The 23,791-nt window shown below is 55.2% G+C and overlaps 6 protein-coding genes and 1 pseudogene across 11 annotated transcripts in view; 3 read left to right on the top strand and 4 right to left on the bottom strand.

The window, feature by feature from the left end:
- The window catches only part of LOC135404462 (C-type lectin domain family 2 member D-like), a 110,023-nt gene extending 98,434 nt beyond the window's left edge, over nt 1–11,589 (bottom strand). Inside the window, exon 1 of the mRNA XM_064639229.1 lies at nt 11,506–11,589. The gene's annotated coding sequence lies outside the window, so the exon portion shown is untranslated. The remainder of the gene's footprint in view (nt 1–11,505) is intronic.
- Nucleotides 1–20,403, top strand: part of LOC135404463 (C-type lectin domain family 2 member B-like) — a 110,472-nt gene extending 90,069 nt beyond the window's left edge. For 3 of the 6 annotated variants that reach the window (XM_064639235.1, XM_064639236.1, XM_064639234.1), the window contains 5 exons: nt 18,174–18,289; nt 18,481–18,591; nt 18,851–19,032; nt 19,306–19,406; nt 20,163–20,403. In XM_064639235.1, coding sequence (XP_064495305.1) covers nt 18,202–18,289; nt 18,481–18,591; nt 18,851–19,032; nt 19,306–19,406; nt 20,163–20,322 — 642 coding nt within the window. In that variant the 5' untranslated portion in view covers nt 18,174–18,201 and the 3' untranslated portion in view covers nt 20,323–20,403. Of the gene's footprint in view, nt 1–15,851; nt 16,129–17,764; nt 18,290–18,480; nt 18,592–18,850; nt 19,033–19,305; nt 19,407–20,162 lie in introns of those variants that run through there. The other 3 variants (XM_064639232.1, XM_064639233.1, XM_064639231.1) reach the window with 3 other exon arrangements.
- Nucleotides 1–23,791, bottom strand: part of LOC135404800 (class II histocompatibility antigen, B-L beta chain-like) — a 230,248-nt pseudogene that overhangs the window by 42,264 nt on the left and 164,193 nt on the right.
- Nucleotides 301–2,221, top strand: LOC135405997 (uncharacterized). The gene is given in 5 exon segments (XM_064640508.1): nt 301–370; nt 589–771; nt 1,212–1,583; nt 1,586–1,699; nt 1,858–2,221. Coding segments are annotated over 5 exon segments (954 nt in total). The 3' UTR covers nt 2,073–2,221.
- LOC135404484 (early activation antigen CD69-like) lies at nt 2,931–4,196 on the bottom strand (the record flags this gene model as incomplete). Its single annotated transcript, XM_064639261.1, has 3 exons — nt 2,931–3,528; nt 3,690–3,787; nt 3,888–4,196. Coding segments are annotated over 3 exons (567 nt in total), but the record flags the coding sequence as incomplete, so codon positions are not given.
- Nucleotides 5,815–10,622, bottom strand: LOC135404465 (C-type lectin domain family 2 member D-like). Its single transcript, XM_064639238.1, has 6 exons — nt 10,483–10,622; nt 8,334–8,492; nt 7,879–7,986; nt 7,400–7,581; nt 7,048–7,148; nt 5,815–6,747 (listed from the first exon to the last, which is right to left on the bottom strand). The coding sequence occupies exons 2-6, from the start codon at nt 8,419–8,421 to the stop codon at nt 6,588–6,590; spliced, it is 639 nt and encodes a 212-aa protein (XP_064495308.1). The 5' UTR covers nt 8,422–8,492; nt 10,483–10,622; the 3' UTR covers nt 5,815–6,587.
- LOC135404471 (killer cell lectin-like receptor subfamily B member 1A) lies at nt 12,493–15,803 on the top strand. Its single transcript, XM_064639248.1, has 5 exons — nt 12,493–12,986; nt 13,359–13,475; nt 13,570–13,701; nt 13,834–13,988; nt 14,206–15,803. Exons 1-5 carry the CDS (start codon nt 12,902–12,904, stop codon nt 14,323–14,325), a joined length of 609 nt encoding a protein of 202 aa, XP_064495318.1. The 5' UTR covers nt 12,493–12,901; the 3' UTR covers nt 14,326–15,803.

Here is a 23,791-nt window from a genome sequence, read left to right as displayed (position 1 = left end):
GCTGGAAACTGAGCCCGTTTGGGAGTTCCCAGGTCCTGCCCTCTGTCCCTGGGTCCTCGAGGCTGCTCCCGAGGCTGCTGCACCCCCTGAGCCCCCCAAACCCCCCAGGGGTGCTGCCCTGGCTCGAGCCCTGTCAGGGGGAATTTATGGCTTTGGAGGAAGCAAAGCAACCAGAAACTTCTGCTCGAACTCACAGCTCAGCACAGGGGTTTGGTTTTGTTTTTCCTCTAAACCTCCAATCTTCTTCATATTTTTTTACAATTTTTAAGCTTAAATGTGGCCTCTTCCAGCTCCTGCCCCATGCCCGTTGTGGCACAGAGTCCTCCTCACCTCGTCCTGCTGGTGCTGGTGGTGCTCCGAAATGTGAGTGGTGAGTAACCAGCTCTTATCTCCATCTCACACCCTGGCCAGAGGCCTGGTAGCGGAAATCTGGGTTTGCTGCAGCGGTTCAGGCCCTGGAGGGTTGGTGCAGACACGAGAGCCAAGAGCAAAACCCCTCTGGGTACACCTGGAGCATCCCCACAAAGGAGGGAGGAGGGCAAGACCCGTGGGCTTCAGACCTAATTTATTAACTGTGGGGCAAAACCCGACCTGTCTCTGTGGGGTTTGTGGTTTGGCTTCAGCTTCTCACTTTGCTCCCAGTTTTTCAGGGCTCTCCAGGTCCTGAAAGTGACGCCAGAGTTGAGATCCAGGCCAGGAACCAGACGGAGCGATGCATCTTCCCATCCCTGGTGCGGTACTTCTGCCAGCCCCAGGGGCAGAGCCCCCCAGGTGAGCCCCCTTCCCACCTGGCTCTGCTGGGAGAGGCTCAGGTGGCACCTTGGGGGGCTCCTCCTGCAAGGAGACCCTGCATTCCTGCACCGAGGGTTCTTTGGCAAAAGGGAGCATTTTTAAGGAAGAATTCCCTTTTCCGTGGGATTTTTGGCGGTCCCACCTCCCTGGAGGAGCATGTTCAGCCCAAGGGGGGATGTTTCTCACCACCCTTCCTGCACCCCAACCACCCACTGTGCCCTCATGGTCACCCAACTGAATCTTGTTCCTCCCATTCCTCCCCCTCCTCTCCCTCTTCCTCCTCCTCCTTCGTGGTGGCAGAGCAGAAAAACCACAACGCTGGGAAATGACTCGAGGGTTTGTTGCCTTTCATTTGAGGGGTCAGGGAAGACCTTGCCCACCTTTGGGGTGTCTCATTCGTGGCCTTTCCTCCTCTCCAGCCCCTGCTGGCTGCAAGTTTTGCCCCCAGGACTGGCAGCTTCGTGGGGAGAGATGCTACTGGCTCTCCAAGGAATCGGGGAACTGGACTCGGGGCAGGAAAAGCTGCAAAGATCAGGGCTCCGAGCTGGTGGTGCTCAAGAACGAGACAGAAATGGTAAACAGGGAGGAAAAGGCTTGGAAAGGACCCAGAAGTCCTGGGTTTTTAGGGGGGCAGGGGAGCAAAAGGCTCCCAGCAGCAGGAGGGTTTGGGGTTCAGAGCACGGGCCGCTCGTGTCCCATGGATTTGGGGGGTCAGGTTTGTGCTGTGGCTTCACACCCCACGGAACTCCCCACAGAGAGATTTTTTTGGAGCAACTGGTCCCTTCCACGTCCCAGGAGGACGTCGAGAGTGTCACAGGCAGGCGCCCGTGGTCGGTGTGGGTTGGGTTGAGGTCACAGCAGAAGGAGTGGACGTGGGTGGACGACACCCCCTACGACCCCCACAGGTGAGTGTCCGAGGTCTGGGAGGGTAAAAAAGCAGCTTTGATTCATTTGAGACCTCGATCCACGTCCACACATCGCTGGGGTCCATGCAAGGGTCTCTTATTCCTCTGACAACACTCTGCAGACCAAGAGTTGGGGTCCTGGGGCACATTGGGGTCACAGGGCACGTTAGGGTTGGTTATGGGGCAATAAACCCTTTGTCGTGCAGGTTTGGAGACCTGCCGGAGGTGGATGAAGGGTGTGGGACCCTGAAAGGCAAGAGCTTGGATGTTGATGTCTGTGCCAGTGATCACAAGTGGGTTTGCCAAAAAGCCCCTTTCCAGCTCTCCCCGCCCACGGCAGGAGATGTTGGGAAGCTGGATGATGCCTCCACCTGACACACTCCGGCAATGGACCGTGTGGTATAACAAAATCATTTATTACAGTTCTTTCATGGTTTATCCACCCCGTTACATCAGCAGTAAATTCCAGTCAGTAGCTTTTCTCTATATCTACTTTTTAGCTAGGCATTCTCTACCCAGGAGAAAAATACCAAGCAATTTCACACACATGCGGATTTATCACCACGTCTGCATTTATCTTGCAAGTTCCCCTTAAGTTTCTCCCAGGGTCATATAATCTCAGTCCTGACACTTAAGTGTTATTTTTATGCTTTTACATTACTGTAGATAACAATAAGCCAAGTGGCTCCATCCCTGCTTTCCTTTGCAACCAAACTCTCCCAAAATAAACACACATATTCCAACACCCCTCCCTTCGGTGTCTTCACTCTAAACCCACCCCACGGGAGCCAAGAGTGACGGGTCAAAGAGCCATTTAGCCCCGTCCTCAATGGGTTCCACCGCCAGGTGAAACTGGTGGTTCTGTGAGGGCGACTCTGTGAGGGCAGTTCTGTGAGGGGGACTCTGTGAGGGCAGTTCTGTGAGGGCAGTTCTGTGAGGGGGACTCTGTGAGGGCAGTTCTGTGAGGGCAGTTCTGTGAGGGCAGTTCTGTGAGGGCAGTTCTGTGAGGGGGACTCTGTGAGGGCAGTTCTGTGAGGGGGACTCTGTGAGGGCGGTTCTGTGAGGGCAGTTCTGTGAGGGGGACTCTGTGGGGGCTGTTCCGCCATCTTGGCTCCCTCAGGGCTCCTTCAGCCACCTCGGCACCCTCGGGCGTTCCCTCGGGCCTTTCCCCGCCCCGCACGGGGCGAGCGGCCCCCGCAGCTCCCGCACCGACCAGGACACGAGGGACAGCAGTGGGGTCCTAAAAACTTTAATACAAATGGGTAAAAAAGGAGAAGAAGAGAGAAGCACAGCAGCAGCACTGATACAGTAACTCTGCTGAGGCCACAATCAGGACATTGTACATTCACATTCACAGATTCATGTAGTGTTGAGCAGCAGATAAATACTTCATATGCACACGTAGTGTTATACATCTGCATCGTTAAGGTGTAAACATATAGTCATAGAAAATTAGGAAAACTTCTGGAGAAAGAAACCCATAGTCCACAGAGGCACATGTCCACTTCCACATCATGTCCCTGCAGGTTCACCTCCTTGAGACCAGCTACTGAGGTGACAATGACAAAAGGCACCGAGGTTCCTGAGGTTGTGCTGAGATGTGTCACAAAGCAAATGTTCACCTGCAGGAGGACATCCCTGGGCTAGTGGAAGAAGGAAAGTTGTGAGTCTTCAGGATAGAGAAGGTCCTTTCTCCCTCACTTCCATTACAGGTGAGGTTGGGGGTTGGGGTTTGCTGCAGAGATACGGCAGCTGCTTTGAACAGTCCTCACTCCTGAGTTTATGGTCCGCCAGGTACACACACTCTGAATTGCCAAGGACCTCCAGCCTGCAATGAGGAGCAGAGACAGCACTGTTACAGGGCAGGGCTGTTAACAGGACAGGTCGTCTCTGCCCATTCCCCCCAGCACATGAGGAGACAAGCGCTGCCCAGGAGGGACAGTCCCAGCAGCCTCATCCCCCCCATCCCCTGCCCCCCCTGGGACTCATGAGGAGTTGTAGCTGCTGCCGTCCACCCACTGCAGCCGCTCGCCCCGTCTCCGCAGCCCGAGCCAGTAATCCAGGTTGCCATTGAGGTGGAAGATGTGGTCCTGGGAGGGAGAGAGGAGCGGGCAGTGAGAGCTGCCCTGGGCCAGAAACCCCCCCCAGCCTCCCCTCTGCCACCCACACCCCCCAGAGCCCCTCACTCACCATTTCCTTGTCACTGAGCACGGCCAGGGAGGCCCCGAGCTTGGAGCATCGATTCTGAGCCTGCTCCCAGGTCCTCTCATCTTTCAGGAGGTAGTAACAGACGCTGTTGTGCTGCTCCCAGGCCTCAAGAGAAGGCACAAAGCATGGATCCTTAGGTGTAACTGGAATCTCTCCATGACTTTTTCCTGGAGAGAGAAAGGGAGAACGTCTGAGGATTCCCCTCCAAGGGAGCCCAGCCCTGTGCCCAGAGCTGCCTCTGTGCTGAGGCAGCTGCTCCTTCCTCACCTGCCAGCACAATCTTATCCACCACAAAAGCCACGTTCAGGAGCACAGACAGCACCAGGAGCACAGTCAGCCCTCAGCAGGATCTGAACCAATTGCCTAGAGCTGGAAAGAGCCACTGGCTGTGAGGATGGAGCTGTCCTGAGCAGGCCCAGCCCTCACATCCCCCCAGCCAACACCAGAGCAGCCAGAAGTGTCGGCACCAGCCACTGATGGGGCCAAGAGGCCTCTTCCATGCACCTGGAGCAGCCTCACACTTGCCAGCCCTGTCCTGGTGGGGTGACACTGTCCCCTCCCTACAGGACACAGGTGGCCCTGCACTCACCCTGACATTTCTCGAGGATCATTTTGTGTATATTCCTTTTTTCTGTTCTGTCCCGGAGACTCAGGGACTCCTCTGCATTCCTACCATTCCAGTTGCTTCCACTCTCCATATCTTGAATCACTGCAAAGTTAGAAGAGGGACAAGTCGCAACTTGAACCTGAGGCATCGCTGGGGGTGAAAAAAAACCTCTTTGAGTGCAGATTTAACAGGAGCACTGTGTCAGACTGTAGAGAATACATAGAGAACAGTCCAGAGAGGGGGACTGTGCCCAGCAGCTCCTGCCCGGCCAGTTTGGAGCTCTGGGGCACTGAGGGCTGATGAAAGAGTCACTGCTTGTAAACTGTGCCAAGGACCGGAAACAAAAGCAGCAGCGCGGTGGCTCCAGCCCCGGGATGGCAGGATCGCATCTGTCATTCAGTCCAAGAATGGCTTGGGATAGGAGGGACCTTCAAGCCCATCCCATCCCCCCGCTGCCCCGGACACCTCGCAGCAGCTCCGGTGGCTCCAAGCCCGGTCCCACCTGGCCGGGAACACTCCCGGGGACGGGGCAGCCAACTCTGTCCGACCGGGAGGAACCGGGACGATCCCCGACGGGGGCGCACGGTTGGGTACAGGGACAGCCCCGCCGGCCCGGTCGGTGGCTCCTCCCGCTCCCCCCTTCCGACCCCGCGGCCGATGCGGCGCGGTGAGCGATCGGGCTGCGCGGGGCCGGCGCTGAGACCCGCTGAGAGCCACCGGGGGCCACCGCTCCAAACTCTTCACCCTCAGTGCTCGCCAGAGCCCGCTCCCAGCACCGCCGACACCCTCCACCCAGGGCAGGACGAACCCGCCTGACCCCCCTTTTCGCCCTCCCCGAGCCCCGGTGCTCCCATCTGCACCTGGAACACGCGCTCGCCGCCGCTGACTCGATTTCTTGGCCGCCGGAGCGTTTTATTCCGACGGGCCCGTGACGTCGCCGAGGAAGGCGGGGACGAGGAAGAGGAGAGGTTGCACTGCACTGACCGCCCTCATAGCCGGGCACCTCCCCCGGAAAACAGTGCAGGAAAAGGGCAAGAGAAACACCGCTTTGTCTCCTTTCCGGCAGGACTGCAACACTTTTTGCTCCTCTCAGCCAATAAACCCTTTGTCGTGCAGGTTTGGGGACCTGCCGGAGCTGGATGAAGGGTGTGGGACCCTGAAAGGCAACCACTTGGATCTTGATATCTGTGTCGGTGACTACAAGTGGATATGCCAAAAAGCCCCTTTCCAGCTCTCCTCGCCCGCAGTTGGGAAGCTGGATGATGCCTCCACCTGACACACTCGGGCACGGACCTCGTGTGGTACAAAAAAAAAATTTATTACAATTTTTTCATGGTTTATGCACCCTGTTACATAAGCAGTAAATTCCTGTTAGTGACTTTTCTCTATATCTACTTTTTAATTAAGCATTTACAGAGCAGGAGAAAATACTCCCAAACAATTTCACACACACATGGATACATCTCACCATGTCTGCATTAAAGTTGCTGAGCTCCCCTTGAGATTCTCTCAGGGTCATATAATGTTGGTTCCTGATACTTAAGAGTTATTTTTATGCTTTTATATTACTACAGATAACAATAAGCCAAGCGGCTCCATCCCTGCTTTCCTGTGCAACCCTGTCCAGGCCATGGGCTGCAGCTTTTCCAGGAGTGTGGCCTGGGAGACAGTGTCCAAGGCTTTGCTGGAGGACTTTTCAAGATCCCTCTGGATGCCGACCCCAGGGAACGGCTGGAGCTGTGTCAGGGTAGGGTCAGGTTGGATCCCAGGAAAAGGTTCTTCCCCCAGAGGCTGGTTGGGGGGCACTGCCCAGGCTCCCCAGGGTAGTGGGCACAGCCCCCAAAGCTGCCAGAGCTCCAGGAGGGTTTGGATGATCCTCTGGGGCACAGGGGGTCACTCCTGGGGATGGGCCTGGGCAGGGCTGAGGGTTGGACTTGATGATCCTTGTGAGGTGCTTTCCAATACAAGATATTTTTGAGATATTCAGCGAAAATTTCCTGACCGGACAACTGGGATGTTCCCCCAGCAGTTCCAGTTGCAGTGCTGGGGTGAAGCTCCCTCATCTGGTTGGAGATCTAGGGTGAAACTCCTGTTTTGGGGTCTCTTAATTTCCCCTTCCACAGGACATAGTCATTGGGGCGGCTGCAGATCCAGTTCTTCTCCGTGTGGCACAGGGACGAGCTGATCCACCCATAGTTCAGGTACCCACAGGGTCCTCCACCCCTCACCTCAAACCTGCAATGCCAACATGGCCAGAGTGAGAAAAAGGTAGGAAAGGAAGAAAACTACCTCCAAAAATTAAGAAGAGCTGGGATTTCCTCTCCGGCAGAGAAGGACTTTGGCTGGGGGGGGGGGTCTCTAATTCTCTGATCAGGTTGGGGGGCAGCGACCTCGGCCCATCCCAACCCCCCATGGAAAGCCAGGAGCTGCCTGGACACGGGGCAGGAGAAGGTGCCCATCCCAGGATGGGGCATCCCAGACTCCAGGAAATCCCTGGGCCCACCCCGGGGCTCCAGCACGGACACAGGGACCCACCTGCCGTTCAAGGCCGTGCCATTGATCCACTCCCAGCCGTTATCCCTCATTCCCAGCCCGATCCAATGGTTTGCTTCGCCTTTATAGCGCAGAAGGAAGGCCTGGAAGGCAAAGAAACGTTGGCTTTGGCCAGTCTTGCCTTCCCCACCTCCTCTTTCCCTCCTGTGTCCACCCCCAGCCAGACCTGGGGCTTTTCCCAAGGGCTTGGCTCCCGGCTCCAGCACTGGCAGCACTTTGGGGCCAGCCTGGGGGTTTTGGGGCTGATTTATGCTCTTGGTTTCCCCATGTTTCCCACCCCGGTGCTGCTGCAGAGGCTCAAGCCCAGTCCTCACCAGTTCATCCCAGTCCTCACCAGTTCAACCCTCGTGCTTATGGTGGCCAGGGAAGCTCCCAGGGCCTCACACCTTGTCCGGCCCGTGCTCCAGTTGCCCTCAGCCTCAGAAAAATAATAACATTTTCCTTGGAAACCAGGCCAGGTGTCTGGGCACACGTGGGAGAATTCCGGCTCAGGGAAAGGGGGTCTCACACTGAGAACTGAAACACAGAAAGCTGAGTCAGACACGTGGGCAGCCCTGAAAAGCAGCAAAATGGGGTTGATTCCTTGGTTTATTCCAGCAGCTGGAAGAGGGAAACTGGGGATTATTCTCTTGGGAAAGGCAATGGTGTGACTGAGTGAGGAGCAGGTGCCTGGAGCAAAGTGTAGGGAAAAAAGGGAGTCACCCACTTTGGGAGCCTCCCTTGATGCTGGGAATGTCCTGGGATCCTCCCACCTCCCAAAACGGAGGCGCCTGGCCTGGATCCTCCCCATGGGGGTGTCTGGGTGGGACTCACCAGTCAGTGCCACGACCAGGCTCAAGGTGAGGATCCCCAGGAGCACACTCTGAGTGAGAACACACGTCTTGGGGGATGTTCTCCGGTCTGACTCGGTTCTGTAGGACCCTGGGGCAGGAAAGAGCAGGGTGAGGATGGCCTGGCTCCTCTCCCCTCTGCTTTGCCCTCCTGTGCTGGACCCTCAGTCCATCCCCAGGCCCACCCAGGCCCATCCAGGGAGCCCTCTGGGGGCTCAGGAGTCCTTCAAAGCCACCAAGGTGTGTTTGAGGGCCTGGAGACGGATCTTCAGCCTCCAGAGGTGAATTCCCCAGCATGGAATTCAGTGCAGCTGTGCCTGGGCTGCTCCACACCCACCCAAAGGCTCCATCCCCATCCCACTGGTGCTCCCCCTGGAGCGAGATGCTCTTCCCACACCCCGCCCTCCCTCGGAAGGTTTGGGGTTTTCCCAGCATTACCCCATTTGCACTGTTTCTCTGGATCACTGCAGGTGTTCAGTGTTTCTTCCTGGATTGAAGAATTTGGCTTTTGGATTCCCTTCCCCATCGTGGCACAGAAACCTCATGGCCCGGGGCTGACGTTCTCCTGGGCTCTGTGGGGTGGATGCACTTGGCAGCCTGGTGTGGAAGGAGAGGAGAGGCTGAGGGGACCTGCAGGGAGCTGAGACCTCCTGGGCCACAGCCCAGCCAGCCACAACAGCCCCTGTGGGGTTGGCACTGGCTCTCAGCGTTGTCATGGTGCCAAGGGCAGTCTGGCAGGACTTTGTTCTGAGCTGAACACGCCTCTGGCACAGGAGGCAGCACAAAGGGCCGAGGGGAGGGGAAAAGATAAGGGAGGGAAAGAGAGAGGAGGGACAAAGATTAAGGACGAAAAAAACAACCCCAACAAATTAAGCAGAATGAAAGAGAAAGACAAGTTTAAAAACACTTTATTAAATAAATAAGCCATTGAGAGCTCACAGGTCAAAGGCAGCTGAAGTGTTTGCAGGGGACAGGAGCCTGTTCAGGGCTCGGGAGCTGCTGCCAAAAGGGAGGAAAAGGCACCAGGGCTTGGAGCAGAATTTGTGCTTTGGGGGCCCTTTTGCAAAAACACACAGGATGGAAAGTAGCCTGTGACAGTTCACAGCATCTCTTCTGCTCGGGTTTTCTGTTCGTGGCTCCACACAAGCTTCTTTTGCTCTGGTTTCTCCTCCCTGTGCCCACTGTTGCAGGAGCACGACCTGGTTCCCTGCACCCAAACCAACAGGGACAGCAGCTTTTGGTCCTCTTGGGTCTTGTGTTAAGTTATCAGCAGCAACAGGAACATGTCCTGATAAACAGCAATATTTCATTGCAAAAGTCAGCTCTGAAAGCTGCAAAGGTTTGATTGTGGGTAAACAGATGTGAAAAAAGCACAAAGTGGTTCCCTCAGAGGGGATTTGCAGGAGAAAACTCAAGGAGTGCTCAGATAACAGTGTTTCCAGAGCAGTGAGAGGGTTAAATTGGTAGGAGAAACAAACACAGGATGAGCCAGAAGGGGGGTTGCTTCCTCATCTCGGGGGTTTCTAAAGTGCAACAGGATAAAGGGCAGACCTTGCCCAAGCTCTGAGCTGGAGCTGAGCACGAAAGTGGGGAAGAGATCGTTACAGATGAAGGGCTTGTTATTTCAGAAACTAAACTATGATGTGTCTGGACCTGCTTCATATGGCAGAAGCCCCAGTGCACAAATTCAACCCCCTCATTTCAAGCCACAATTTCAGTCCTACTTTAATTTCTGCCTCCCAGTGTCGACTGAACAAATTCAACAAATTCCCTTAAAAAGACCCCTGAAGGTTCACCTTGTAAGACCCCAACTGGGGCAGCCTGAGCTCCTGCTCAAGTTTAATCCCTCCCAAACCCAATTCTGAGCCAGAAACCAGTGCCCTGGTGAAGGTTTTAGTATTTGCAAAACTGAAGTGTCAATTTGAAAATAAAAGGCACCCAGTGCAGTTACTGATTCACCCACTCCCACTCTCATTTTTGCTCCTTTATGATGACTAATTTCTGCCTCCCAGTGTTGACTGTACAAATTCCACAAATTCCCCTAAAAAGACCCCCGAAGGTTCACGTTGTGAGACCCCCCCCTGGTGCAGCCCAAGCTCCTGCCCAGGTTCAATCCCTCCCAATCCCACCGTGGTTTCCTGCTGGTTCTCTCCAGCTCCCCCCAAAATCACTGTTCATTCCACTCGACTGAAACAAATTAAAGTCCTTTTTATATCATTATTTACCTCTTTGCACCACAATTTGCTCAATTCTCTTCCCAAGAAGCAACTCTGTCAGCAACAAGGGGCTGAAAAAAACCCGAACAAAATCACTGAAGAAGCAGCAAAAATGACAAACCAGCACAACCCCGCAGCAGACACTCAAACCAACCCCACGGCAGCAAAAGCTGTAAAACTGTGACCTTTGGCGTTTACTCCTCCCTGCCCTTCAACGTGCCACGTTTAATTAATCAGGTGGTCATTGCAGCCCCCACAGAGACAAGCCCATGATGTGGGGGCTCAGCCCTGTCTCAGCCATGGCTCACTGTGGGCAGGGAGCACCCACCACCCCGAGTTTGGCAGCCCAGGGGCTGCTCTGGAGTACTCACCTCGCAGGGCAGCTGTCAACGGGTGGCTGATTTCCCGGAACTGAGTCTGTTGAGCCACAGACAGGGGAAGAGAGTCAAATAACAGAGGCGTGGTTTTGACTTGTACAGCTCTTTGGCTGTTTGGCTGTTCTCCAGCAGATCTCAGTGTGATTCATTTTCCAAGGAACAAAGTCCATTTTTGCACCTTGCTTACTTACAAATATTTAAGAGTTCCCAACCAAGGGATCTGTGATGGGCTGGCCCTGGTTGGTGCCAGATGCTGCTCTGTCACCCCCCTCCTCACCCGGGCAGGGGACAGAATTATTCCAAACTTTCACCCCGTGAAAGCTGCACAGTCCAGAGCCAGAAGAAATGAGAAGCTGTTGGAGATGTATGACCACTGGTTGGAAATCTGAGAAACCCAGGGGGGAGGTTTTTGGCTGAAGGGGTCCCACGTGGCTGGGATGGGGGCCCTGCACTTTAAATGATACCAGAAAAGATGGACCAAAATACACCCAACCCAAAATATTTTCCTAACTATATTTATGACTTTTTATACAGTCTTTCATTATCGGGGGAAATGTTTAATTGAGGAAAGGCTCTAAAGTCGTGCTGAGGGATCAGGGAGAGGTCACTCACCAGTAGTTCTTGTGGGCACAAGAAAGGAATGGATTAATGACTAACAGTTTTTTCTAAATCCATCCTGGTGTTCTTTTAAGAAGGAAATAAGAAAACACACGAACTTCAAACTGCAGGCAGGGAACTGGAATTTGGGTTTTTTCATAATTTTTTGTTGTTTTGCTGGTTTGGGTTGGGTTGGGTTTTTTTGAAAAAAAAAAAAAAAAGAAAAAAAAAAACACCTGCAGACAAGCTCCCTGTTGTGGCTTTGTCGCGACATGGGGGTGCCATTGCCTGGACGCTGCTGGCCCAGGGCAGCTGCAGAACGGGCTCAGCCTCCCGAGGGGAAGAAGCAGCACCTGAGAGGGTGCTCGGGATTGTGCCACCCCGAGTTTGGCAGCCCAGGAGCTGCTCTCAAGTACTCACCTCGTAGGGCAGCTCTCAGTGACTGTGAGATTTCGCGGTAGGGTCGGTTTAGTCACAAACCAGCAAACAAACTCCGCAACTGACGCAACAACTGAAAAGTTGTTTTTTGCTCTTCTCCAGCAGCTTCTCAGTGTGGTTTAATTGACATCAGGACACGTCGCTTCCCATTGGCTGACGGGGCTCTTCGACGCTTCCCATTGGCTGACAGGGGCCCTTCGACACTTCCCATTGGCTGACGGGGTCTCTGACGCTTCCCATTGGCTGTTTTCCGATCTCCCTCCCTCCCTGGCTGTGCCGTGTGGATGTGAAACGGGACGTGTGTGACTCACTGGCCCTTTCGCCGCCGCCGAGTTTTTTCTTTCGTAGTCGTTTTACTGTTTATTGCCTTCCCCACCTGTCTGTCCCTCGTGCCCCGTCCAGCGCCGGCAGCCCCGTCCCTTCCCCTGCTCCCTCCACCGCGTTCCATCCCGGCTCTCGGAGCCTTGGAGCTCCCGGGGGTGACGGAGGGCTGAGCCCCTTCCCAGTGCTCCCAGTCTGCCCAGTCACCCTCCAGCACCCCAGGGAGGGCTTGGGGGGGGGGGGGGAGGACAGCACAGAAGTGCTGCTGGGGGGTCCCACCTCACTTCTGTTTGGTTTGTTCTTCCCAAGCTGGGCAAAACCGACTTTTGGAGTTTTCTGCCAGAACTCTGTCCCCTCCTCCGCTCGGGCAAAGGGATTCGGGGCCATTTCCCCCTTTTTGGGGCAAATAAAATCGATGGGTTAAGCGCCAGCAGGACGCAGCAGCCCTGCAGCCTGTGGAGCCTGTGCTGGCCTGTGCCTGGCAGAGAAAAAAAGGAGATCAGGTACTAATTCATCAGTGATTAATTAGCCTAATAAAATTGCTCCTCATTAGGGGGTAAGAGAAGTGGGGCTTCTGGCTGAGCCAATGTTACCCTACAGACACGACTGGGAAAACCAGGCATGAACTCCGTGAAACTGTGTCTGTTTTTGGACAGAACTGGTGCTTTATTGAGCAATTCTCTCATTTTGTGCTCCTTTTGATGGTATTTTATCGATTCTCATCTCTTAGAGATCTCGATCAACACCTTGATCTCTTATTTTCACCATTTTAGCGGGGGTGTGAGGAGTGGTTTTTCTCTCCCAGCACCTCGTGCTGTGTCTCCTTGTCCTCCTTGTCCCTTCCCGTGGGTTTCCTTCCTCTGGGCACAGACCTCCGACCCCCCACCCCTCGGGGCCGTCAGGACGAGTCCCCCCAGCAGTTGTGGGGCTTTGGTTTGGGTACAGGAAGCTCCGAACCCGCTGCCAGTTCACACCAGCCCGGGGGGGCAGCGGCGCTTTGGTTTCCTGTCCCTTCCTCCTGTGACCACTGCGGGTCCCCGGCGCTGAGCGGCGGGACATGGAGGACCAGGACGGCTACATGGCCTTAGAGCAGTGGAGGAAACGAGGGGCTGCGGGGAGCCCCCCGTCCTCCCCGGGGGCAGGTACTGGGGGGGGTCGTGTCCGCTGGGCCCCCCAGATCGGGGGGGGAAGAGGGACTCGGGGGGTTGGGGTGATGTCACCCCTGGGGTCCCCAAGAGCTGCTCAGGGTGGGGAAACTGAGGCAGGGATTGAGGGAGGAGGGGCTGGGGGGGTTTTCTCGAGGCTGTGTTTGGCTGCTGTCCCACCCCCCGAGCTGGGACCCCCCAACAGAGGGAGCAGAGGGATTTTTTGGGGGCACCCACCTCCTCCTGCTCCTGGGCAGGGGGGGCTGCAGGCGTTTGGGGGGGGTCTCACCAGGGTGCTTTGCCCCAGGACCCCCTGCCCCGGGCTCTGGGTGGGTGAGGGGGTGATGGGTGCTCTTTTCCACCCCCCAGCTGTAGGATCTGGCTTTCCAGAACCCCGGGGGGTCCCCCCCACAGCCCCCCCCCGCCGTCCCCGCTGCCTCCTCGGGGCCCTCACGGCTGCCCTGGCGCTGTCCCTGGTGCTGTGTGGTGAGTTTGGGGGCTGGGAAGGGGCACCCGGACCCCTCTGCCCCTTCCCACCCCCCCAGTGCCCCTGACCGGGCTGGGCATCCTCCTGTCCCAGTGTCCTGGTGGGTGGCAGAGAGGGCACAGCCCGAGGCGACCTGGAGGTGGGGGAACACCTCCCTGGGACCCCCCTGTGCCAGCCTGGACGGCACCTTCAGGGAGCTGAGGAGGATCCTGTGCCCCCTGCGAGGTAACCCCCCACCCCCGGGGGGCCCATCGATGCCCCCTCCCCAAACTTAAGCCAGGTTGGAGCCTCCCCCTGTCCTCCCACGGTACCTCAGCACGCCGGGGTCTGTCTGTCTGTCCGTCTGTCTGTCCGCAGAGGCCGAGGGGTGCAGGCTCTGCCCCGTGGGCTGGATACTGGGCAGGACCAAGTGCTACTGGGTCTCGGAAAGGATGAACTCGTGGCACGGGAGCCGGGAGGACTGCGGGGCCCGCGGGGCCGCGATGGCGATGCCGCGGGACAAGGACGAGCTGGTGAAGGGATCGAGGGGACAGAGGGGCTGGAGGCACCCCAGGGGAGGGCGAAGGGCTCCCCAGAAGCCTGGGATCACACCCCTCATTCCCAAATTCCCCGCGGTGCCCGTTGGGGAGTGCCATGGGTCTGGCTCGGTCCCGGGGTGAGGATGGAGCCTATTTTGGGGTGACCATCCACGGCCCGGCAGCGCCACCACTGCCCCTTTCCCCGGGCCAGGATTCCCTCAATGAGACCCTGAGGAAACCCACGCGCCACTTCTGGATCGGGCTCTCGGTGCCCGCGCCCGGCGTGGGCTGGACGTGGGTGAACGGCTCCCGCCCGGACTGGAGCCGGTGAGGAGCGCTGGGGGGGTCGGGGTGGGCACCCCCCTGTCCCCCGAGGGCCCCCCGGGGGTGACACGGGCCCCCTCCCGCACCCGCAGCTTCCCGCAGGACCTCGGGGAGGGTCGCGGAGCCTGCGGGGCGCTCAAGGGGGACAGGATCGACCCCCGCGCCTGCGACACGGGGCTGCAGTGGATCTGCCAGACGGAGTCCGCCCGGATCTGAGCCTCCATCGCACCCAAAACCCACCGTTAATGCGCGAAAAAATCCCGATTCCCGCGGGTTCGGCACCCACCGGCGGCTCCCGGGGCACGGGCAGGACCGCGGTCGGGGAAAGTCGGGGGGCGGAGGAGAAATCGAACTACGAAAAGAATAAAAACTAAAAATAACTTGTAAAATTCACTTTGTGGGGGAGCTGGTTGGGAACAACCTCTCGATCCCCCCGGTGCCCGAGGGCGGAGCGGACCTGCCTGTCCGTCGGGGCAGCTCTTTTAGGGACGCGGGGCAGGGGACGCTCCCCGGGGCCGCTCGTCCCCCCTCGCAGTGTCCCTCGGTGCCGCCGCGAGTGTCCGTCGGTGCCGCTGTTTCGGTCGCGGGTCTTTTATTGCCTTCTCTCTTTTTTTTTTTTTTTTTTCCGTTCACACCCCCCATCTCCCCGCCCCGGGGCGGCCCTTTCGCCGCCGCCGCCCCTCGCCCGCCCCTTGTCGCAGCTCTTCAGTGACAGGGGGTGGGTCCCACGAGCCAAGGCAGGGTCTGTCTGTCTGTCCCTCCGGGCAGCTCCTGCAGCACCGCCGCGGCTCTGCTGTCGCGTTTAATTCTATTTTCTATATTTTATTCTCAGCTCCCACCCCGCTCGGCGCAGCCTTTCTGGCCACCCCCGACACCGCCCGTTCAGTGACACCGCCGGGGGACCCCTCGGTGCAGCCTTTTATTCTATTTTACTCTATTTCCTGTCTTTTCTTCTGTTCCCACGCTCGCTGCGGCTCTTTCAGACGCGGGCGGTGGGAACCCCTCGCAGCGATTTTAACGCTCCTGCGGAGCCAAGAAATGCCGGGAAACAGTTTCGACGCGCGCAGCTGCTTTTCCTGCCTGTCCCCGGCACATTTTACAAGCAGTGACACAAATGGGCTGTGCCAGCGCTCGGTGCCCCTGGGCTCCAAACTGCCGGGGCAGGAGCCGCTGGGCACAATCCTGAGATACCTTTCCCCACTCCCCTCATCACGACTGTTGAGCTTTTCTTCACAGAAACAATTCCCCGTGGTAATGAAAGGCTGTATAACAAGGTCATAAGTATTATTATGTCAATATTTGTGCTTGGTTGGGTGCATTCTGGTCCATCTTTTATGGTATTTAAAGTGCAGAGCCTCCATCCCAGACTTATGAGCAACCACGTGGGACCCCTTCAGCCAAAAACCTCCCCCTGGGTTTCTCAGATGTCACGATGGTGGTCGTACATCCCCAACAGCTTCTCATTTCTTCTGGCTCCAAACTGTGCAGTTTTCACGAGGTGACATTTTGGAATAATTCTGTCCCCTGCCTGGGTGAGGAGGGGGGTGACAGAGCAGCATCTGGCACCAACCAGGGCCAGCCCATCACAGATCCCTTGGTTGGGAACTCTTAAATATTTGTAAGTAAGCAAGGTGCAAAAATGGACTTTGTTCCTTCAAAAATGAACCACACTGAGAATTGTTGGAGAACAGCAAAACAGCCAAAGAGCTGTAAACTGAAAACCACGCCTCTGTGGTTGACTCCCGTCCTGTCTCTGGCTCAAAGACTCAGTTCCGAGAAATCAGCCACCCATTGACAGCTGCCCTGCGAGGTGAGTACTCCAGAGCAGCCCCTGGGCTGCCAAACTCGGGGTGGTGGGTGCTCCCTGCCCACAGTGAGCCACGGCTGGGACAGGGCTGAGCCCCCACATCATGGTCTTGTCTCTGGGGGGGCTGCAATGACCACCTGATTAATTAAACGTGGCACGTTGAAGGGCAGGGAGGAGTAAACGCCAAAGGTCACAGTTTTACAGCTTTTGCTACCATGGGATTGGTTTGAGTGTCTGCTGCGGGGTTGTGCTGGTTTGTCATTTTTGATGCCTTGTAAGAGCTTCTTCAGTGAATTTGTTGGGTTTTATTCAGCCCCTTGTTGCTGACAGGGGTTGTTTCTCGGGAAGAGAAATGAGAAAATCGTGGTGAAAAGAGGTAAATAATGATATAAAAAGGACTTTAATTTGTTTCAGTTGAGTGGAATGAACAGTGATTTTGGGGGGAGCTGGAGGGAACCAGCTGGAAACCACGGGGGGCTTGGGAGGGATTGAACCTGGGCAGGAGCTCGGGCTGCACCAGGGGGGTCTCACAACGTGAACCTTCGGGGGTCTTTTTAGGGGAATTTGTAGAATTTGTAAAGTCACACTGGGAGGTAGAAATTAGTCATCATAAAGGAGCAAAAATGACAGTGGGACTGAGTGAATCAGGAAATGCACTGGGTCTCTTTTAGTTTCAAATTGATAGTTCAGTTTTGCAAATACTAAAACCTTCACCAGGGCACTGGTTTCTGGCTCAGAATTGGGTTTGGGAGGGATTAAACCTGAGCAGGAGCTCAGGCTGCACCAGGTGGGGTCTTACAAGGTGAACGTTCGGGGGTCTTTTTAAGGGAATTTGTTGAATTTGTTCAGTCGACACTGTGATGCAGAAATTAAAGTAGGACTGAAATTTTGGCTTGAAATGAGGGGTCTGAACTTGTGCACTGGGGCTTCTGCCATATTAAGCAGGTCCAGGCACCTGATAGTTTTGTTTATAAAATAACAAGCCTTCATATCTAAGGGTCCCTCCCCCACTTTCGGACTCAGCTCCAGCTCAGAGCTTGCATAATGTCTGGCCTTTTTACTGTCAACTTTGGAAACCCCCAGGGTGCTGAAGCACCACCCCTTCTGGCTCATCCTGTGTTTGTTTCTCCTATCAATTTAACCCTCTCACTGCTCTGGAAACGCTGTTATCTGAGCACTCCTTGAGTTTCCTCCTGCAAATCCCCTCTGAGGGAACCACTTTGTGCTTTTTTCATGTTTGTTTACCCACAATCAAACCTTTGCAGCTTTCAGAGCTCACCTCGCAGTGAAATATTGCTGTTTTATCAGGACACGTTCCTGATGAGCTTCTGTTGGTCCATTTGGTGCTGGTAATAACTTACACAAGACCCCAGAGGACCAAAAGCTGCTGCCCCTGTTGGTTGGGGGTGCAGGGAAGCAGGTCATGCTCCTTCAACAGTGGGCAGGGGGGGGGAACCAGAGTGGGGTTTCCTGTGAGCAAAACAAGCTCGTGGGGAACCACAAACAGAAAACTCGAGCAGAACAGGTGCTGTGAACTGTCACAGGCTACTTTCCACCCTGTGTGTTTTTGCAAAGGGGCTCCCAAAGCACAAACTCTGCTCCGAGCCCTCGGTGCCTTTTCTGAGCCCTGACGGGCTCCTGTCCCCTGCAAACACTTCAGCTGCCTTTGAGCTGTGAGCTCTCAATGAATTATTTATTTAATAAAGTGTTTTTAAACTTGTCTTTCTCTTTCCTTTCTGATTAATTTGTTTGAAGTTGTTTTTTCCTCTTTAATCTTAGTCCCTTCCCTCTCTTTCCCTCCCTTATCTTTTCCCCTCCCTCTGTCCTTTGTGCCGCCTCCTCTCCCAGATGTGGGTTCAGCCCTGCCAGATGGTGCCCCTTGGCACCAAGATAATGCTGAGAGCCAGTGCCAACCCCACAGGGGCTGTTGTGGCTGGCTGGGCTGTGGGCCACGAGGTCTCAGCTCCCTGCAGGTCCCCTCAGCCTCTCCTCTCCTTCCACCCCAGGCTGCCGAGTGCATCCACCCCACAGAGCCCAGGGAACGTCAGCCCCGGGCCCTGAGGCTTCTCTGCAAGGATGGGGAAAGGAACCCAAAGGTCAAATTCTTCAAGCCAAGAGGAACCACTGAACACCTGCAGTGATCCAGAGGAACAGTCCAAATGTGGTAATGCTGGGAAAACCAAACGCTCCAGGGGAGAGCAGGGGGTGGGAAGAGCATCTCGCTCTGGGGGGCACCAGTGGGGGGGCCTGGATGGGCCTGGGTGGGGCTGGGGATGGACTGAGGGTCCAGCACAGGAGGGCAAAGCAGAGGAGAGAGGAGCCAGGCCATCCTCACACTGCTCTTTCCTGCTCCAGTGTCCTACAGAACCGAGTCAGACTGGAGAACATCCCCCAAGGTGCGTGTTCTCCTCGCTCTGAGTGTGTTCCTGGGGATCCTCACCTTGAGCCTGGTCGTGGCACTGACTGGTGAGTCCCACCCAGACACCCCTATGGGGAGGATCCCAGGACATTCCTGGCTCCGAGGGAGGCTCCCAAAGTGAGTGACTCCCTTTTTTCCCTGCACTTTGCTCCAGACACCTGCTCCTCACTCGGTCACACCTTTTCCAAGAGAATCATCCCCAGCTTCCCTCTTCCAGCTGCTGGAAAAAAAAAACCCAAGGAATCAATCCCATTTTGCTGCTTTTCAGGGCTGCCCACGTGTCTGACTCAGCTTTCTGTGTTTCAGTTCTCGGTGTGAGACCCCCTTTCTCTAAGCCGGAATTCTCCCACGTGTGCCCAGACACCTGGCCTGGTTTCCAAGGAAAATGTTATCATTTTTCTGAGGCTGAGGGCAACTGGACCACGGGCTGGACAAGGTGTGAGACCCTGGGAGCTTCACTGGCTACCATAAGCACGAGGGATGAACTGGTGAGGACTAGGATGAACTGGTGAGGACTGGGATGAACTGGTGAGGACTGGGCTTGAGCCTCTGCAGCAGCTCCGGGGTGGGAAACACGGGGAAACCAAGAGGATAAAACCAGCCCCAAACCCCCCAGGCTGGCCCCAAAGTGCTGCCAGTGCTGGAGCTGGGAGCCAAGCCCTTGGGAAAAGCCCCAGGTCTGGCTGGGGGTGGACACAGGAGGGAAAGAGGAGGTGGGGAAAGGCAAGACTGGCCAAAGCCAACGTTTCTTTGCCTTCCAGGCCTTCCTTCTGCGCTATAAAGGCGAAGCAAACCACTGGATCGGGCTGGGAATGAGGGATAATGGCTGGGAGTGGATCAATGGCACGGCCTTGAACGGCAGGTGGGTCCCTGTGTCCGTGCTAGAGCCCCAGGGTGGGCTGTTGCGGACGACGGGAAAGTATCACACGATCACAGTATTGATCATGACTAATCCAACTTTATTGCTGTAAGCTCCATGCTTATAAAGGTTAATAATTAGGCTCATTAATATTCCAAATACAAGCTCATCATTGGCTCCTAATTACCTAAGTTATATTTGCGCAAATGCTGCCTCTTTCTCATGGCTATAGTTACTTTATTTACTATTTGCTACTTTCTCTACCTTTCCCATCCTGTTGCTCTAATTTTTCTATCACGTATGCAGTTTCTTAAACAATACAGCTTCACAGCAGACAATGCAGCCTTGCAGTTTCTTAAACAAAGCAGTTTCACAAACACACTAATCAGTGACCTTCTAATAGTTTTCTTGCTTTAGCGTGAGACCAGCGGTATAGAATCTTTAATGTGTCCTCTCTCTACCAACCAGGTTTCTGCAATATCTTCTACAGTGGGCCCCAGGGATTTCCTGGAGTCTGGGATGCCCCATCCTGGGATGGGCACCTTCTCCTGCCCCGTGTCCAGGCAGCTCCTGGCTTTCCATGGGGGGTTGGGATGGGCAGAGGTCGCTGCCCCCCAACCCTGATCAGAGAATTAGAGACCCCCCCCAGCCAAAGCCCTTCTCTGCTGGAGGGGAAATCCCAGCTCTTCTTAATTTTTTTGGGGGGGGGAGTTTTCTTCTTTTCTTCCCTTTCTCACTCTGGTCCCGTTGGCATTGCAGGTTTGAGGTGAGGGGTGTGGGGCCCTGTGGGTACCTCGATGACGGATGGATCAGCTCATCCCTGTGCCACACGGAGAAGAACTGGATCTGCAGCCGCCCCGACAACTATGAACTCTGGAAGGGGAAAACAGGAGACCCCAAACCAGGACTTTCAACCTAAATCTCTGGCCAGATGAGGGATGTTCACCCCAGCACTGCAACTGAAATATTCGGGGTGAATCTAAAAAATCAGGTATAAGGAGCTGGTTAGGGACTTACCAGGAGAATAGGCATAGCTCAGACCGGTGCTTCTCTTGGCCCTCCATTTCGGTGGGAGGTAAATCAGCCTCTTTTCACGCTTTTTTTCAGCCTTATTTCAAGCTTTTTCCGCGTTGACCACGGTTTGAGGGCAGTTTTGGGGTGAGAAAGGAGCCTTTTAGTGTCCGTTCTTTCCGTCCTGTTACTTCCGCATCACTCCCGCTCTTCTCACCCTCGGTGCGTGCTGATTGGCCGATTAAACCGTGCACCCTCACTCCCATTGGCCACTCCTCCCCACGCTCCACCCCCTCCCTTTCCCCGCCCTCAGGGCGGACCTGGGTGGGAACTGTGCCCCCCCGCGGGCAGGGCGGGAAAGGCGGGGTGCGGACCTGGTTGAGGACTGCGAGAGCGGGGTCGGGGGTGTCCGTTTTAAGTAGAAAAAGGCGGATTTTGGGGCCGGTTTTGCAACGTTTCGCATTAATAAAGAGCGGGTGTTTATAAAACTGAAGCTTGAAAGCTGCTTTTTAAAATCGTTGCTTTGTTATACACAAAAAACCAACCAGTTTGGGTGTATTGTCAATGATTTGTGATGCCCCCAAACCACCAATTATTAATTGTGAACTAATAACTGTGTGCTAATCATTGTGTTAATAACTGATTTTTATATCCCAAACCCACCATTTGGGGTGAATTGATGACTAATTTAATATACCACAAACAATGGGGAGAACCCCCCCAAAATCCTCTGGGGAGTGGGTGCCGACTCCAGGCAGGACCTGGCTGACCAAAACAACCTCAGTTTTGGGTGAGATCTCCATTTTTGACCTTTTATTCTGCAAAATAACATTTCAGCACCACGAGCGGTGGTGACAGAACAACGCTCAACTGGGGCACCAAACCCCTAAAATAACGAGGGGAACCCCCCCAAAACTTTTTCAGGAGCAGGTGCCAACTCCGAGCAGGAGCCACGGGTGGGAATTCTGAGGCGGAATTTCCGTTTTCGACCTTTTATTCTGCAAAACCACCTTTGGCCCCCATTGTGGAATGGCCTCTGGAAACCAAAGAACCAAGCCCCCACCATGTGACAGTTCAACCCCATCCATGTGCCAAGGGCTCCTTTGTGGTGTCACAGCCTGTCCTCTCCATTCCAGAATGGGCCCTGGCAACCAAAGAACCAACGCCCTACAACCCCAAAGTGAAGCCCCACCCATGTGCCATGGGCCCTCTTGTGATGTCACGGCCTATCCCCTCCATTCCAGAATGGCTGCTGGAAACCAAAACACCAATGTCTCACAGCCCCCACTGCAGCCCAACCCATGTGCCATGGGCCCCTTTGTGATGTCACAGCCTGTCCTCTCCATTCTGGAATAGCCCCTGGAAACCAAAGAACCAACACCTCACACCCCCACAGTGCAGCCCCACCTGTCTGCCACGGGACTCTTTGGGATGTCACGGCCTTTCCCCCAGGAAAGAAAGCCTGGAACCTTCAGGTTTCAGATGCAGTTGGGGGACACCCTGGGCACTCCATGGGCAGCAAGAACTTTCTGTCCTGGCACTTTTTTGTCTGGCAGGAATCTTCAGCTGTGTTCAGTTTGGGCAGTCAGACTGGCAATTTCAGCTCAGGGCTCCTGCAACTGAACAACAGCCCTTCCCTCCAGGAAAGAAACCCCTTACCCTCGGTCTCTTCTCCTGTTCCTTAAAACACAACCTGCAGGAGAGCTTTCTGAGATCTCTTCTCTTGGGAATTGGGAAGATAGACCCACTCCCATGTTTAACCCTTCAGGTAAAACCACCCTTTGAACACCTTTCCCAACCCTCCCCAACCTTTCCCAAAGCCCAGATTTTACAGGTGTCCTGTAATTCTGGCCCAATCTCACCCAAGCCCACAAACCAGGACAGAAACCTCTCAGCCTCTCGCTGTGTCCTTCCCATTGCTGTGCCTTATGTGCAGGCAAAAGGCCTTAAAATCAAGTCCCCAAAATTCATGGCCTGTTCTTTTTCCCAGAAAAGAAGGCGTGGTGAACTCTCCAGACCAGGGAACTGCAAGATCTCCCAAAAACTCCTTTGGTACATGCTGCAGGGCCAACGATTCCTCTGCTCTGCCCTGTCGACGCTGCTTTGTCTCATCTGGGTCCCCAGAAACTGTCAGCGAAAGCCGGGGAATAAAATCTCTGAGCAGTTGGTTGGGTTCCAGAGGTGACCCTACTTCATTCAGCACTGAAGGGACACAGCAATTGCTCTCTGACACATGTACATCAGTTCTCAAAACTCTTAACAATTTCTACATGTTAGCAGACAAAAGAATTCCCGTCCCTTGGTTTACCAGTTCTCTGCAGGAATTCTTCTTCTCTCTTCTATTGGCTCTTGATTTCTCACTTTGCATGATACTTAGTCCACAGTTTTTGTCCTTTTCTTGTCTTTTCCCTAGATAGGGAGAGCCTCAGTAACTGTCTGTGTTAGTTTTGTCTTCATCTCTGGTTTATCTAAGGGTCTTAGTGGTTTAGAAATTCTGCTTTCTTGGTGTCCAGGTCTCAAAAATAGATTTCTCTGCCAGGTCTCTGACCACTGAAATATGGCAGGCCTTAAGCTTTTACTTTGTTTTTCTAACAAATGGCCATGGGCCAGAACTTGTCCATCACCATTGTCTGTTGTCCCCATTCAATCTCCTGCCAGCAGTTTCTCCCCACTGCTGGGTGGGCTCCTTTGCCAAGCACTAGAACTTGTTGGGTAACAGGCCCAGTCCTGTTGCCTATTTTCATGGGGATGTGCAGGAGGGCATTGAGTCTTCCATGAGCAAATTGGCAGAGGACCCCAAGTTGGCTTGCAGTGTGGATGTGCTGGAGGGCAGGAAGGCTGTGCAGAGGGACCTGGACAGGCTGGACCTCTGGGCCGAGCCCGTGGGCATGAGGTTCAAGAGTGCCTTTGGGTCCTCTGGGGCCTCTGGCCACAAGAACCCCCTGCAGCTCCAGGCCGGGGGCAGAGGAGCTGCAAAGGGTCCCCGTGGGAGAGGCCCTGGGGGTGCTGGTGGACAGAGGCTGAACCTGAGCCAGCGGGTGCCCGGGTGGGCAAGAAGGCCAAGGGCAGGCTGGCCTGGATCAGAAAGAGTGTGGCAGCAGGAGCAGGGCAGTGATTCTTCTGCTGGACTGGGCACTGGTGAGGCCACCCCTGGAGTGCTGTGTCCAGCTCTGGGCCCCTCAATTCAGGGAGAACCTTGAGGGGCTGGAGTGGGTGGAGAGCAGGGCAATGGAGCTGGGCAAGGGTCTGCAGTGCATGGCCTGTGAGGAGCAGCTGAGGGAGCTGAGTTTCTCCAACCTGGAGAAGAGGAGGCTCGGGGCTGACCTTCTCCCTGTCCACAACTTCCTGACAGGAGGCTGGAGCCAGGTGGGGGTCAG

Source organism: Pseudopipra pipra, chromosome W (genome assembly GCF_036250125.1).
Source record: "Pseudopipra pipra isolate bDixPip1 chromosome W, bDixPip1.hap1, whole genome shotgun sequence".
Lineage (NCBI taxonomy): Eukaryota > Metazoa > Chordata > Aves > Passeriformes > Pipridae > Pseudopipra > Pseudopipra pipra.
The sequence above is the reverse complement of the archived record's forward strand: the minus strand, read 5'-3'. Positions and strand labels throughout refer to the sequence as shown.

Coding starts and splice junctions, on each gene's coding strand:
- LOC135404465 (XM_064639238.1), bottom strand. CDS start 8,421: ATGGGGAAGGGAATCCAAAAGCCAAATTCTTCAATCCAGGAAGAAACA. Junction 7,582..7,878: donor CCTGGTCGTGGCACTGACTG/GTGAGTCCCACC, acceptor TCTGTGTTTCAG/TTCTCAGTGTGAGACCCCCT. Junction 7,149..7,399: donor TAAGCACGAGGGTTGAACTG/GTGAGGACTGGG, acceptor TTTGCCTTCCAG/GCCTTCCTTCTGCGCTATAA.
- LOC135404471 (XM_064639248.1), top strand. CDS start 12,902: ATGGAGGACCAGGACGGCTACATGGCCTTAGAGCAGTGGAGGAAACGA. Junction 12,987..13,358: donor CCCGTCCTCCCCGGGGGCAG/GTACTGGGGGGG, acceptor TCCACCCCCCAG/CTGTAGGATCTGGCTTTCCA. Junction 13,989..14,205: donor CGCGGGACAAGGACGAGCTG/GTGAAGGGATCG, acceptor TCCCCGGGCCAG/GATTCCCTCAATGAGACCCT.